The sequence below is a fragment of the Molossus molossus genome, unplaced genomic scaffold (assembly GCF_014108415.1).
Source record: "Molossus molossus isolate mMolMol1 unplaced genomic scaffold, mMolMol1.p scaffold_m16_p_20, whole genome shotgun sequence".
Classification (NCBI taxonomy): Eukaryota; Metazoa; Chordata; class Mammalia; order Chiroptera; family Molossidae; genus Molossus; species Molossus molossus.
The window spans coordinates 10,579,412-10,592,189 of record NW_023425356.1 but is presented as its reverse complement, the minus strand read 5'-3'; the positions used below and the strand labels follow the sequence as shown (position 1 = coordinate 10,592,189).

Sequence of the window (12,778 nt, the reverse complement as noted above, 5' to 3'; positions counted from 1 at the left end):
CATACCCCATGACAGTCACACCCCATGACAGTCACACCCCATGACAGTCACACCCGGTGACAGCTGCACCCGGTGACAGCCGTACCCCGTGACAGTCACACATCATGACAGTCACACCCCATGATAGTCACACCCATGACAGCCATACCCCATGACAGTCACACCCCGTGACAGTCGCACCTTGTGACAGTCACACCTCATGACAGTACAGGGCGTCAGCCCCAAGGAAAGCCAGGCTTTGCAGAGACAAGGTATTTATTGAGAACCATCTGCCCAAAAACCCAACTTGTGTGCATGCATGTGTTTGGGGCAGCAAGGTCCACGGTCAGCGGCGCCATCAGATGGCCTTGGCCAGCCCCACGCGGTTGTTGGCCCTGTCGAAGACGCTGAAGTACTCCCGGATGAAGACGTCCCCCAGGATCCACTGCTCAGAGCTGTCGTCGCCCTGGAAGCCGCTGGTGCAGAAGTCCGAGTCCTGAAATACAGCAGAGATGTAGCTGGTCCCACCCCAGCGGGGTGCCTACAGGCAGGACCCCCCCCCACGCTCCTCTATTGTTTCCTTTCACCCTTGAAGTCGCCTGCCTGGGCAGGAACCAGTCTCAGATCCATCTCACTAACAGATGAAGAAATTGATGTTCAAAAAATAAAGGGACGCAATCCAAGGGCACGGGTGGTAGCCCCTCACCCCACTCCACCCCACTTGTCCTGTCCAGCCCCCACCTTCCACCTGCCAGAGCAACCTGGGCCCCGAAGCCTTGCCAGTTTGGGTGCTCAGGGTTAGCTCAAAGCAGATCTCGGGGGGTCTGGGTCCCCACAAAACCCAGGCTATCTGGGAAAATCCCAGGAAGAGCTCTGGGCCCTGGACTTAGAAGCTAGAGCAGTGGTGGAGGCTTCCACGGGGCGCCGTGGTCCTGCCTGCCCCTCCCTCAAGCCCAGGGCTCTGCCCTTCCCATCTGTGCCATGTCTCCCAGGATGGGGCTGTAACAGCCACAGATGGGGCCCAAGGACCACAGGGCCCCGTTCCGAAGGGCCAGTTGGTCTAAATATATGTCCTGCATTATCCATCTAGGCCCTTCCACTGATCACCAACTTCGATGACTTTCCAGGAGGGAGGGGGCAGCTAGGGGAGCCTGGGGCTCCCTCCGCTGAGGCTCATACCTGGCTGGTGTAGGCGGAGGGGGGCAGTGGGTACTTTTTGCCGTGGATCTCGAAGACCACGGTGGGCATGCTGCTCAGGCTCCCGCAGTTGATGTCAAACTGAAAAACCAACCAGTGACATAGACTCAGACACAGAGAACACATCGATGGCTGCCGGGGGCGGGGGGGGGGGTGCAAGGCGTATAAAATTCCAGTTATAAAATAAGTACGTCTCCAGGTGTCACGTACAGCATAGAAAAAATAGTCACTAATATCACAGTAACTCTGTACCATGACAGATGGTTACTGGACTTATTGTGGTGGTCACTTCATAAGGAATATAAATGTCAAATCACTATGTTGTGCACCTGAAACTAACATAATATTGTATGTCGACCATACTTTAATAAGTAATTTAAAGTTATTTTTTAAAAAGAGCAGAGGGAAGTCCTCTTAAAAGGGCGATGTGGCCCTGGCCGGTTTGGCTCAGTGGTTAGAGTGTCGGCCCTCAGACCAAAGGGTCATGGGTTTGATTCCCGGTCAAGGGCACATACCCAGTCAGGGTGGTGTAGGAGGCAACCGATCAATATGTCTCTCTCACATTGATGTTTCTCTCTCCTCCCACCCCTTCCACTCTATCTAAAAATCAATGGAAAAATATCTTCAGGTGAGGATTAACGAGAAAAGGGGGGTGGTGATGGGTGTGATTGGAAGCAGCAGAGATGGTCCCCGGCCGGGACCCCACCCTCTGTACCTGAAGCCAAGTGCTAGGGAGGGGCCTGCTTTCTCAGAGGACCTAGGGAGGATCTCAGGCTGAAGCATGGTCCCAAGACATGGTCCTTAAAGAGTCACATTGAGGGGGACCAGCTGTCAGCCAGGCCAGAGATAGACCTCAGCCTAGGACAAGAGGTCAGGCTTGGGGGACAGGAAGCAGTCCGAAGGCCAGTGTGAAGGCCTCCTGGGGAATCCCAACACCTGTGGCCCCTTACCATTTCCCTTTGTCACTTCTCCCATGGGCAAAGGGTGCTCTCTTCAGGGGGGCTTGGGGAGGGGGAAGGGGCCTGGTCTCACCATGCCAAACTGGCTCTGCGTGGCTCCAATGGCCTTCTGGATGCTGAGGATGTCACTGCTGGGCCCGACCAACATGGAGGTGCCCGTGTCCAGGATGGCCTGACAGCCGCCGTCACAGGCCACCACCACACCATCGACAGTGACGCTGCGGAGGGAGACAGGATGGCCTTGCAGTGCCCCCGCTCTCTGGCTGCCCTCTGGCCTCCCCGCCCGGACCCCTGGGCAGGGCCGGCTCCCAATCCCTTGGGCCCCTCCTTGGGGTCCCCACAACTTCCTGAGCTCAGAGCCAATACCTGAAACCATTTCTTCCAACTAGGCAGCTAAATTAAGACTGACCACCTCCAATGGGACAAAAACTGCGGGAAAGCAGCAGCCAGGTGCCCTCGCGTGGAAGGCACTTCCCGAGTGGCCTAAGATCCGAGTTCTCGCCCCGCCGTTTACTCGCTGCACAGCTCAGGCAAGTTGCCCGACCTTCCCGCATTTTCAGTTCAACCAGTGCAGCTGGTCTTGTTGATAAAGCACAGCTGAAGGTGTGACTGTCAGAGGTCTAATTCAGACTCTGGTGTGACAGTCTGATGAGCTGCTGTGCTGCAGCCCTTCTCAGAGCCTCGGGGCTGACACCGGACCCTCAGGTCCCCACCTGGAGGAGCCTCTGGCTGGCCGCGGCTCACCCACCTGTCCACGGTGAACTGCCAGTATTCCTGCACGGTTATGGGCACCCAGTGCAGGGGGCCTGTGTAGTAGGACGTGTCGATGGCCCCCAGCGTCAGCATGCTCCCCGGGCCGTTCCTGAAACCAAGGACAGGCACGTTGTGGCACTGGGCACCGGGTGGCAGCCCCCAGTCGGGGCAGCATGGGAGCAGTGTGAGGGACGTCGGGAAGCAAGCGCCACACAGGTCACAGGGCTGCCAGGCTCTGCTCAGACCTTCAGTTGTCCCCAATTGCCGCCCTGTGCCCCCTGCTCCCCACCACCCAAGGCCTCTGGCCCCTCAGCTGCGCTTAGGAGAGAAGGTTGTCAACAAGGTCATACATCCCACGGATTAAATCTGCCACCTCAGCCCAAACCCCTCCGCTCCTTCTGGGCTCTGCCTCATGGCCTGGACACACGGGCACTAGTGTCACCCGCTCCCTACTGTGCTGTCCCTGTGCTAGACCTCACCCAGCTCCGTGCCCCCTCCCGGCTCCAGCACCGGCTGTCCCTCTGTCTCACCGGGACAGGGAAGCTCCCTGGCCCCTCCTCACACCCTCCCTGAGACCAGGTTTTCCTGTCATTGCTCAGCTCTCATACACGGACACTTCCCCACTGTGAGTGCCTTCCCACACGTGTCGTCACAACCGTGTGTGCCACTGCGTGTTGTCTGTTGCCCCTGCCAAGAAGCTAACTCCCAGCCTGTCTTGTTTGCTGATCCCTCCCCGTCTCCTGGCACAGCCCCTGCACACAGCAAGGGCCCACAAACCTCTGCTGGGTGAGGAGTGAGCCATGTACCCCGCCTGGGTTCCCCTGACATCAGCCTTGTCCCCACTGTGCCCCGCCCCTCTGGCCAGCCCAGCTGCGCCGTCACAGGGCAGGTGGGGAGACTAGGGACCACTAGGGGGAGTCGAAAGCCCCGGGCTGCAGGTGTGGCTTGGCCACCGGCTCCCAGGGTGACTGTCCCTCCTAGCCTGTTGCCCAAATTGTGAAAGGAGAAGGTAAGATTCCTCTGGAGCCTGCTCTAAAAGTCTGGGCATCTCAGTGACCTCAGCAGATGATTACTGTGGCCTGCCACTTTGGGAACAGTTCAAAGCCCCTATGCAAAGTTGGGGTCAGGCTTGCTTTTTTAAGTGGCAGAAATGAAGGTCAAATTTTGGCCCTGTGGACTCTGGCTGCATTCATAACTATGTTGGGGACCTTCGGGCAAGAGGGTGAATGTGCCTGGAGGCTGGTGACTCTCCTTGAGTTGCAGTGTCCCCAAGGGGTGGACACCACCGCCAGCCACCAGTCCTTGCCAGGCTGTGGAGTCCGGCCCGGCTCCTACCTGCTCATGTAAACCGAGAACAGGTCTTGGGCCACCAGGTGCTTGTTCATCATGTTGTCAAACACGGGCACCGAGTACTCAGAGGCAAGAGAAGGGTAGGCCAGCCCCAGGATCCCGTCGAACTGGGAGTAGGTGAAGACGTCCCCAGGCTCCTGGGTGCTCAAGCCCACGGTCTGGTGGTGGTCCACAATGCTGGAGACCTGCGAGAGAGACAGAGTGGCTCCACCAGGGCCCTCGGACCAGAGGCAGCAAGGTCCCTGGTCCCCCTGCTAGCCAGCCCTCCCTTTCTAGGCAGAGGTGCTGTGTGACCTGAAAGAGAAAAACCCTCCTTCCCCAGCTCAGTGCTGTGGTTCTGAGGGAATAGGTTCAACAGGTAGGGGAGGAAGGACAGAGGACACGGTGGAGGGTGCAGATAGCAGTGCTCATGGTGCAAACAGTTGGGGGACCAGCCCAAAGAAGGTGGGCCAAGGGATGTCCCAAGGCCCCCTGCTGGCCTGCAGACCTCCCGGCTGCACCCGGGGCATCTCGTCTCCCGGGAACACTGTGGATGGACAGGAAGAACACATGCATTTTCAGCTGCAGCCTGTGCTTACGAAAGACCTCACACACCGCGTGACGGGACAATACCTCTCCCAGCCTCAGTGTCCTCCGCCTCACGGGCGCTGACCCTGCCCCCCAGGCAGTGCTGAGCGGACGACACTCACGCTGAGCACTGGCCCGCGCGGCTCCGTCCGGGCACGTGATGGCGCTCCGCGGGGCGAGCACGAACTCTGAACCGGCCTCGTCGTCTGCCCCCTCCCTGAAGGGCCCACTGTCCCCAGGGCCCACCCTCCACACAGTGATCTTCGGAGATGGATGCTGACTCATGTCACCCCTTGCCACGCCCCCGAGGCTCCCGACAGCTCTCAAGATGGAGTCTGTCCGAGAGTCCTGGTGCTCTGGTCCTGCTTCTCACCCTCCTCTGTCCTCCGGCCCCCTGGCTCGCCCACACCGATCTCCAGCTCACCCTCCTTCCACGTGAGCCTGCCGAGCAGGGCCTGGGCCCCGGGCTCCCGTCCCACCCGCTGCCCACTGAGGGCGGCAAGTCGCACCACCGCGGAGGCCAGCGGCAAGGGCCGGCTCCCAGTGGAGATGCGGGTTTTCCCCTGAACCCAAAAACGCAGAGGGAAAAAGCAACGGTCCCAGGCAGTAGAGAAAGTAGGACCCCTGGGCAGGGGACTCGGCCAGTGGCTCTGGGGTCTCCGCTGTCCAGCGCTGACTCCCGGAGGCCCTGCTGGGTGGCACCTGCTCCGCCGGGACACCAGGCAGAGAAGGGCCGTGTCCTTTGGGGCTCACAGCCAACAAGACCTCAGCCAGACCCAAGGAAGAACCCACAGAAGGTCAGGTGATAAGTACCAGGGGTGCGGCTCCATTTTCAACATGGATGGTGAGTGAGGAAGGAAAGAGGAGCTAGCGTGCACTGGGCATCACTTGGTGCCATAGTAGGAACTTTAGGAGCCAGCGGGGAGAAAGGGGGCCCTGGCCCAGAGGGCACAGATGCTGTGACCTGGAGGAGATGCCGCTCCAGGACTCAGGCCCCGAGTCGGACACATGGGTCTGACCCGGCGCCCACAGCGCCGCTGTGCTAGCAGCTCATCTGGGCCTGAGACGCTCGTCGGACGAGGGGGTAGTAACCTATCAAAGGGCAGTCGGAAGCAGTGGGTTTAAAATGAGGTCACACGTGTGGCACTGAGGAGCCCGGTGCCGGCACAGTCTCTGAGTTCTGAAGCTCATGGTGAGGACGAGAAAGAAGGTCAGGAAGGTGGAGAGGATCTGGGGAAGCCTCTGAGGGCCAGGTGGAAGGAGGGGGAGGGAGGGCCGCCCACACCGCTGGCTAAACTCCTTCTCAGCTACCCCGACAGCCAGGCCGCTCCACAGGGCCCTCAGCACCAGCCGCAGCCTGCCAGAGCCTGGTGTCTGCGTCGGAAACGGGCTGGGGAGGGAAGCCGGCCCGAGCCCCACTCACAGTGACGGTGTCGTATCCCAGGACGCCCTCCATGCTGCCCGTGCCGTACTGGATGGTCAGAGGCTCGCCCATGTCCTGGAAGGTGGAGGACTTGGCCGGGTCGAAGCGGTGGTGGTTTTCTGGAATACAGACCCAGGGTTGGAGGGAGCCATCGAATCTTCTCCCTCAACAGTGCCAGCCAGGACTGAAACCCTCACCAGGACTTGTAAGAAGAGGGTCTGAACACTACTCTCTCCCCTGCAAACAGGCAGCCGCTCTCTCTTGAGCCCACAGAGTCTAATAAAGAAAAGTAGTCTTTGCTGCTCAACCACCTCTCTGACCCAGGTGCTACCTGTGTAGCTTCCAAACAAAAATAAGAGAGAGAAAAGCCACCCCTGCAGCTTCTCAGGCCTCACGTTTATCAGCTCTGTGATCTCAGGCTAGTCTCTTTCTCTGAACTTGGTGTCCTCACCTGGTAAATGGGGTGAAAAGAGCACACACCTCCCAGGATTGTTGGGGACTAAATTATAGCATGTACTGCCCAGCCGGCTTGGCTCAGTGGATGGAGCGTCCGCCCAGGGACTGAGAGGTCCCGGTTCCATTCCCGGTCAGGGCACATGCCCGGGTTGTGGGCTCGACCCCCAGTAGGGGGCGTGCAGGAGGCAGCAGATCAATCTTTCCTTCTCACATCGATGTTTCTACCACTCTCTCTCTTCCTGTCTCTCTAAAAAAAATCAATAAAAACATATTTTTTTAAATGATAACATATATTAAATGCTTTTTCTCATTAGTAAGAGGCCTTCTCACTTATTTGCCCAGCACCCCCTGGCGTGTGGTAGAAACATCACTAGATAGAAAGGAAAACAGGACCCAGGAGGGTAGGCAGCTGGCTCGGGTCCCTGACAGAGACAGAACAAATGCAAGTTCCCCTCCTCTCCGCTGCTGCCTGTGCGTCAGCCTCGAGACCCGCACACCTCCCGCTGCTGCCTGTGCGTCAGCCTCGAGACCCGCACACCTTCCCGCTGCTGCCTGTGCGTCAGCCTCGAGACCCGCACACCTTCCCGCTGCTGCCTGTGCGTCAGCCTCGAGACCCGCACACCTTCCCCTGCTGCCTGTGCGTCAGCCTCGAGACCCGCACACCTTCCCGCTGCTGCCTGTGCGTCAGCCTCGAGACCCGCACACCTTCCCCTGCTGCCTGTGCGTCAGCCTCGAGACCCGCACACCTTCCCCTGCTGCCTGTGCGTCAGCCTCGAGACCCGCACACCTTCCCCTGCTGCCTGTGCGTCAGCCTCGAGACCCGCACACCTCCCGCTGCTGCCTGTGCGTCAGCCTCGAGACCCGCACACCTCCCGCTGCTGCCTGTGCGTCAGCCTCGAGACCCGCACACCTCCCCCTGCTGCCTGTGCGTCAGCCTCGAGACCCGCACACCTTCCGGTCGCTGGCCATTTGCAAGGGCTGAGCAGGAAGACGGGGCACCAGGAGGCTGGGACTGTCAAAGCAAGTTCTCCTGACACCTCACAGTACAGTGCCCACTGGCCACCCGACCACTGCGGGCAGAGTGGCCCGGGTCCGAGCTGGGGGGTCACTCACGGCAGGCGTTACTCTTGCAGTAGACAGAGGGCACCCAGAGGTCGGACGAGCCAGTGTCGAACACCACGGTGAACTCCTGGGGCGGGGTCCCGATGGTGATCTTCCCAAAGTACTGACACTGAGGACAGACGGCACAGGGGCAGGGGCACGGGGAGAGCGCAAGGGTGAGGGTGGGTAGGGGCATGGAGCCTGCTTAGTTCTGTAGGCCCTGTGCTTTCTGCCCAGAGACGGGGGAAGCTGAGGGACAAGAAGCAGGAGGCTCACTGGGGAGGGGTCTCCAGCCCCTACGCTGGGCACCCAGCCCAGCCACGCCTGGCCTGCCCCTCCCATGAGCCCTGCTGGCATCAGCCCCAGAAGCAGACATTAGACCAAAATTTAAGTCCTGCCTGGTAGGGACCCTGTCGGGAGCAGGGACAGAGAGGTGGGCACCAGCTGGGTACAGACCCCAAGTCCCACCGCACGACCCCTGCCACACCTCCTGCCCTGTGTCAGAACCAGAGCTCGGGGGTGTGCATGAGGGTGACTTCCAGGAGGAAAGGAGCACAGAAGGGAAGGGGCTGGTCGTCTACTGCCCAGAGTGACAGGTGAGAGAGGCTCAGAAAGGGGTCAGGCACAAGGGGCCTTCCTGCCGAGTCTGGGCAGCTGTGAGACGGCCACCGGCTACCCCATCCCTGCTGAGCCCAGAGTGAGACGTGGCTCCCTGGTCCAGGAAAGGCCGTTGGAGCTGGGAGCAGACAATGGACCTCAAGGGGCGTTGTCTGCAGGCAGCTTGTCTGAGCTCAGCCCCTTCCACCAGAGGCATTTAGAGCCCAGCACTGCTGAGCTGAGGACTCGGCCTCCGTGCCCCGCCCCCCCCCAAGGGATTGCCTGATTCTTCAAAGAGGGGAAGGAGGTGGGGCTTGGGCAAGGGTGGGGGTGTCCGTCGCACACTGTGACCACCATCGCGGGAAGGCTGGCAAAGGCACTCACATCCAGGTAGTTGAAAAGGGGCTCGCTGGCCACCTTCCCGGCCTTGTACTTGCTGCTGACGGCATACTGGTGTGTCCTCAGAAAGTCGTCCAGCAGCCCACGCTCCCTCAGGGCCTTCCTTATGGACTTGCCTTTGTGCAGAGGGATCCTGAGGAGACGGGAGGGTGCCGGCCTCTGAGAGGTGCCCAGATGCTCTGTAAACCACCCCCACTTATTTCTCACAACCCAAAGTAAAAGGTATATTTGACATCAGTGCACAAAGCAATGCCTACCCTTAGTAAATGCTATTTTCTACTCCTTACTCTTTTTTAATGCTAGTGGAGACTCGATAGATGTAATTTATAACCAGCTAACGAGTTTCACAACTCTGAGGTTTGAGAGACTAAGCACGTGACCATTCAGTCTGCAAAGTCTTGCTGCACCCACTACGTGCCAGACCCTGCACCGGGCACAGGGACACAGTCGTGAGCAGGGTGAAGTCTCCATCCTCCGAGCACACTGTCTGCACAGGAAAGCCTTGTCCCACGCTCCACGTTGTGACAACGCACCCGCCCTTGCCCGGCTCTCCGAGTGGCCCAAGGTGGGTGGAGATTCTTCCGAGCGTTTCTGCACAGAGCACGTCCCCAGGGAGCTCCTGGTACAGTGCAGGTGTTGGATGGTGGTGGCATGTTGACAGGAAGAGAATCAAGAGGGGAAACCACAGAAGCTAGTCTGTAGCCTGGGAGCTTCAGCTCCCTCCTCTGCAAAAGGGAATCGGTCCTTCCTTTCCAGCTGCCCCTCCCGCCTGCCTCTGACCAGCCAGATGGCTTGACCTCGGGGCCCGGCCTCCTCTCCTGGTGGGTGAAGGATGGAGCCTGGTGGACCTCAAGGGGTGGTGGTCTCCTGTGGGGCTGGCGTGGGGGACTGGGCACTGCAGGCAGGCAAGTGCTTTGAGACCATAAAACAGCAGCAGTTTTGGACCCGGAAAGAAAGTGGTTTTCGCGGTTGTCACGTGCCCAGTGGATCCCACACGGAACAGCCTTGCAGGTGAATCATGGGATCACCTCCCACCCCCCACCCGCCCTCATGTGTGACTTCAGCTAGGCCCTGACTTACAAGTGAAAGGTTCACGAGGTGTCTCAGCCTTTGTCTCTGATGATAGAAAAGGATGTGAGCCCTAAAGGAAGGTGTCTGGGCAGCGCCTGGCACCAAGCCCTCCACTGCCCTTTCCTGTGTCCCCTCCCCGGCCCCCAGAGCTTCCCGCTCGCTCGGCTCTGGTTCCTAATCAACTCCGGATGGCCCGCAGTAGACGCTGCTGCCTGCTGAGTGTCCTATCTCAGCACAAGGCCCCAGAGAGCCTCCCTCAAAGGGACCTGAACCTGGAAACCAGAGACAGTGTGGTCAACAGTTCAAGTCCACATGGGGGGAAGTCCTGGCTCCTCCATTACTAACCGCGTGGTCTGGGGAGCTCAGTGACCCCCCCTTGAACAACAGCTTCTTCGTTGGTAAAATGCAAATAATCATGTCTACCTAACCTATGAGAATTCATGAGAGTCTAGGTAAGACCTAGCTAAGTCTGGCACCTGGTAGCAAGCAGCTCAAAAAATATTGGGTATTGCCCTGGCCAGTTTGGCTCAGCGGTTAAAGCATCGGCCTGCGGTTCTGAGAGACCCGGGTTCGGTTCCCGCTAAGGGCATGTACCTCGGTTGCAGTTTGTCCCCGGCTCTGGTCAGTCGTGCGGGTGGCAGCCACTCGATGTGGTCCTTTCACATCGATGTTTCTCTCTCTCTCTCTGGTCCTCTCTCTCCCTCCCACTCTACTTGAACAACACAACAAAAAAATATCGGGTATTGTTTTGGAAGGAGAACCTGGGAACTTGATCCACGAAGGACCGTTACATCAGAGAACTCCACTGTTTGACAAATGCACACATAGCTCTACAAAGCGCCAGGCACCGTTCAAAGCCTTCACGATGAACGCGTTGCTGCTCACCGTGATCCCAGGAGAGACGCCTGCCACCTCCTCTGACAGCAGACGAGGGGCTGGGCACAGAGAGCTAAGTTCACGGCGAAGCTGAGTCAGCGCGGATCAAGTCGAGAAGTCACACCCCGAACATCCCCGCTGCCCCCACACCCTGAGTGGCACACTTAGAGGAAAAGGTCCCAAATTCACTAGCAACACTGACAGGGAGTGATGGTCCTGGGAACCTGCGCATTTCCTCCAAGACACCCCAGGGGAACCGATGGCAGGAAGACCATGAGATGCCCTTCCCCTCCTCTGGGGCCTGACACCCACCTGGTGATCCCACTGCCCTGGGACAGAGCGAGGACGGCAAGAAACACCACGAGGCTCCTCATCTTGGCTGCCGGACGGCCACTGCTGCAGCAGGTGCCTGGGGCCCAGCCTTTATAGAGGGTGCGAGTTCCCTCTGGCCGGAGCCCAGGCTGCAGAGATAGCCTCTGACTTCAGCCCCTCCACAAACACATTAAGATAGCACCCAGGCCCCCAACACCCACTCTGATAAGGCCCCAGCTCCACGGCTCAGGGACTTCAAAGGCCTCCCTGCTCCGATTTCCCTTCCAAACAAGACTTCTTAAGCTAACACAGCTGGGCCACCTGCAGAAACCTGTCTTGTGTTCCAGGTCCTGGTCTGTAAAGAGGCCTGTTTTCAAAGGACCCCCTCCTGCCCGCGGTGCCTTCCCCCAGGACTGACTCCCCGAGCCGTGGCAGCCCAGCTTCCCAGGGGATACTCAGTCTGTTCCCAAAGTGGATTCTGAGGCAGAGAGTTTAACCTGTCACCCGGTCTAAGACAGACGGCAAATCCGAGACGCCTGCACCCCAGGGCTGTGAGGAGGGCCTTGGGAAGGTGAGGGGCAGGTGCCGCATCCCAGGGGCAGTCGGGAGGACCCAGGGGTGACCAGGGGAGGCAGACATGTGCCACACGAAGGGGAAGGAGGAAGGACAGGTGAAGCCAAGACTTGCCATCTGAGTCCCACGCAGGGGTCTAGCTTTGGGGAAGCTCAGGTGCGGGGGCTGTGATGAGAAGCGGGTGCTGGGGTCCGGGCCGGGGAGGCCTGCAGCCTGGGAGCTCAGTAAGAGGGAAAACAAAGACTTCACCTCCCAGGGTGAGGGGAGGCTGTCAATCAGAAAATCAGGATGCCCTGGCCAGTTTGGCTCAGCGGTGAGAGTGTCAGCCCTGTTGACCAATGAGTCACGGGTTCAGTTCTGGCCAAGGGCACGTACCTTGGTTGTGGTTCGTCCCGGCCCTGGCCGGGGTCGTGCAGGAGGCAGCCAGTTGAGATGGTTCTATCACATCGATGTCTCTCCCTCTCTCTCTCTGAACAAAAATGGAAAAATATCCTCAGGTGAGGATTTTAAAAAGGAAAATCAGGATCAAGTCAGGATAAAGCAGGGGCTTTGGGAGCACGGGTGGGGGGGACCAGAGTGTCAGCCGCTGACACCCTGCAGGACAGACGTCTACCTGGTGGCAATGGAAGAGGGAAGTGTGGACCTGGAGCAGAGAGGGCAGGCTGGGCAGCCGGAGAGGTGGGCATGTGGGGGTGTCCCCGGACACGGGGGTGCCAAGGAGAGGGATAGACCCAGAAGTTTCCAGTACTTGACTGGAAGGAGCCTCAGGGCGCCCGTCCACAAGGGAACTGAGTGTTTTATGACAGGAGTTAGGGAGACAGCTGGACCTGATCCCTGCCATGGCACCCCCCACCCCCACCTCCCTTCCTGGAAGGACAGGACACTGCTGCTCTTCAAGCCTAGACGCGGCCGGGAGCATGTCCTGTGGCCCTCATGACACCTCCCCTTTGCAAAAGCCAGGGAAGCAGCCAGAATAAAACACGATACATGGCTCAGCTTGTTTCCTGTTTTCTTCCCTGAGGACGCTGCCCTGGCCCAGCGGTCCTGTGTCTGAGCGGTGTTTCCTCCCACACACGGGCACCAAACAGGACAGAGTAGCTGCTCAATTAATGTTTGGCTGAGCCGATGAATGGGTGAATGGTGTTTCCACTGCTCTTGAAGCGTG

At 59.1% G+C, this 12,778-nt stretch overlaps 1 protein-coding gene across 1 annotated transcript; it reads right to left on the bottom strand.

Annotated features, from left to right (window-relative positions):
* Positions 1 to 337: 337 nt before the first annotated feature.
* Positions 338 to 11,102, bottom strand: LOC118637815 (chymosin-like). Its single transcript, XM_036273397.1, has 9 exons — positions 11,041 to 11,102; positions 8,767 to 8,914; positions 7,798 to 7,915; positions 6,229 to 6,347; positions 4,224 to 4,423; positions 2,884 to 2,997; positions 2,209 to 2,353; positions 1,159 to 1,257; positions 338 to 475 (listed from the first exon to the last, which is right to left on the bottom strand). The coding sequence occupies exons 1-9, from the start codon at positions 11,100 to 11,102 to the stop codon at positions 338 to 340; spliced, it is 1,143 nt and encodes a 380-aa protein (XP_036129290.1).
* Between the last annotated feature and the right edge of the window lie 1,676 nt (positions 11,103 to 12,778).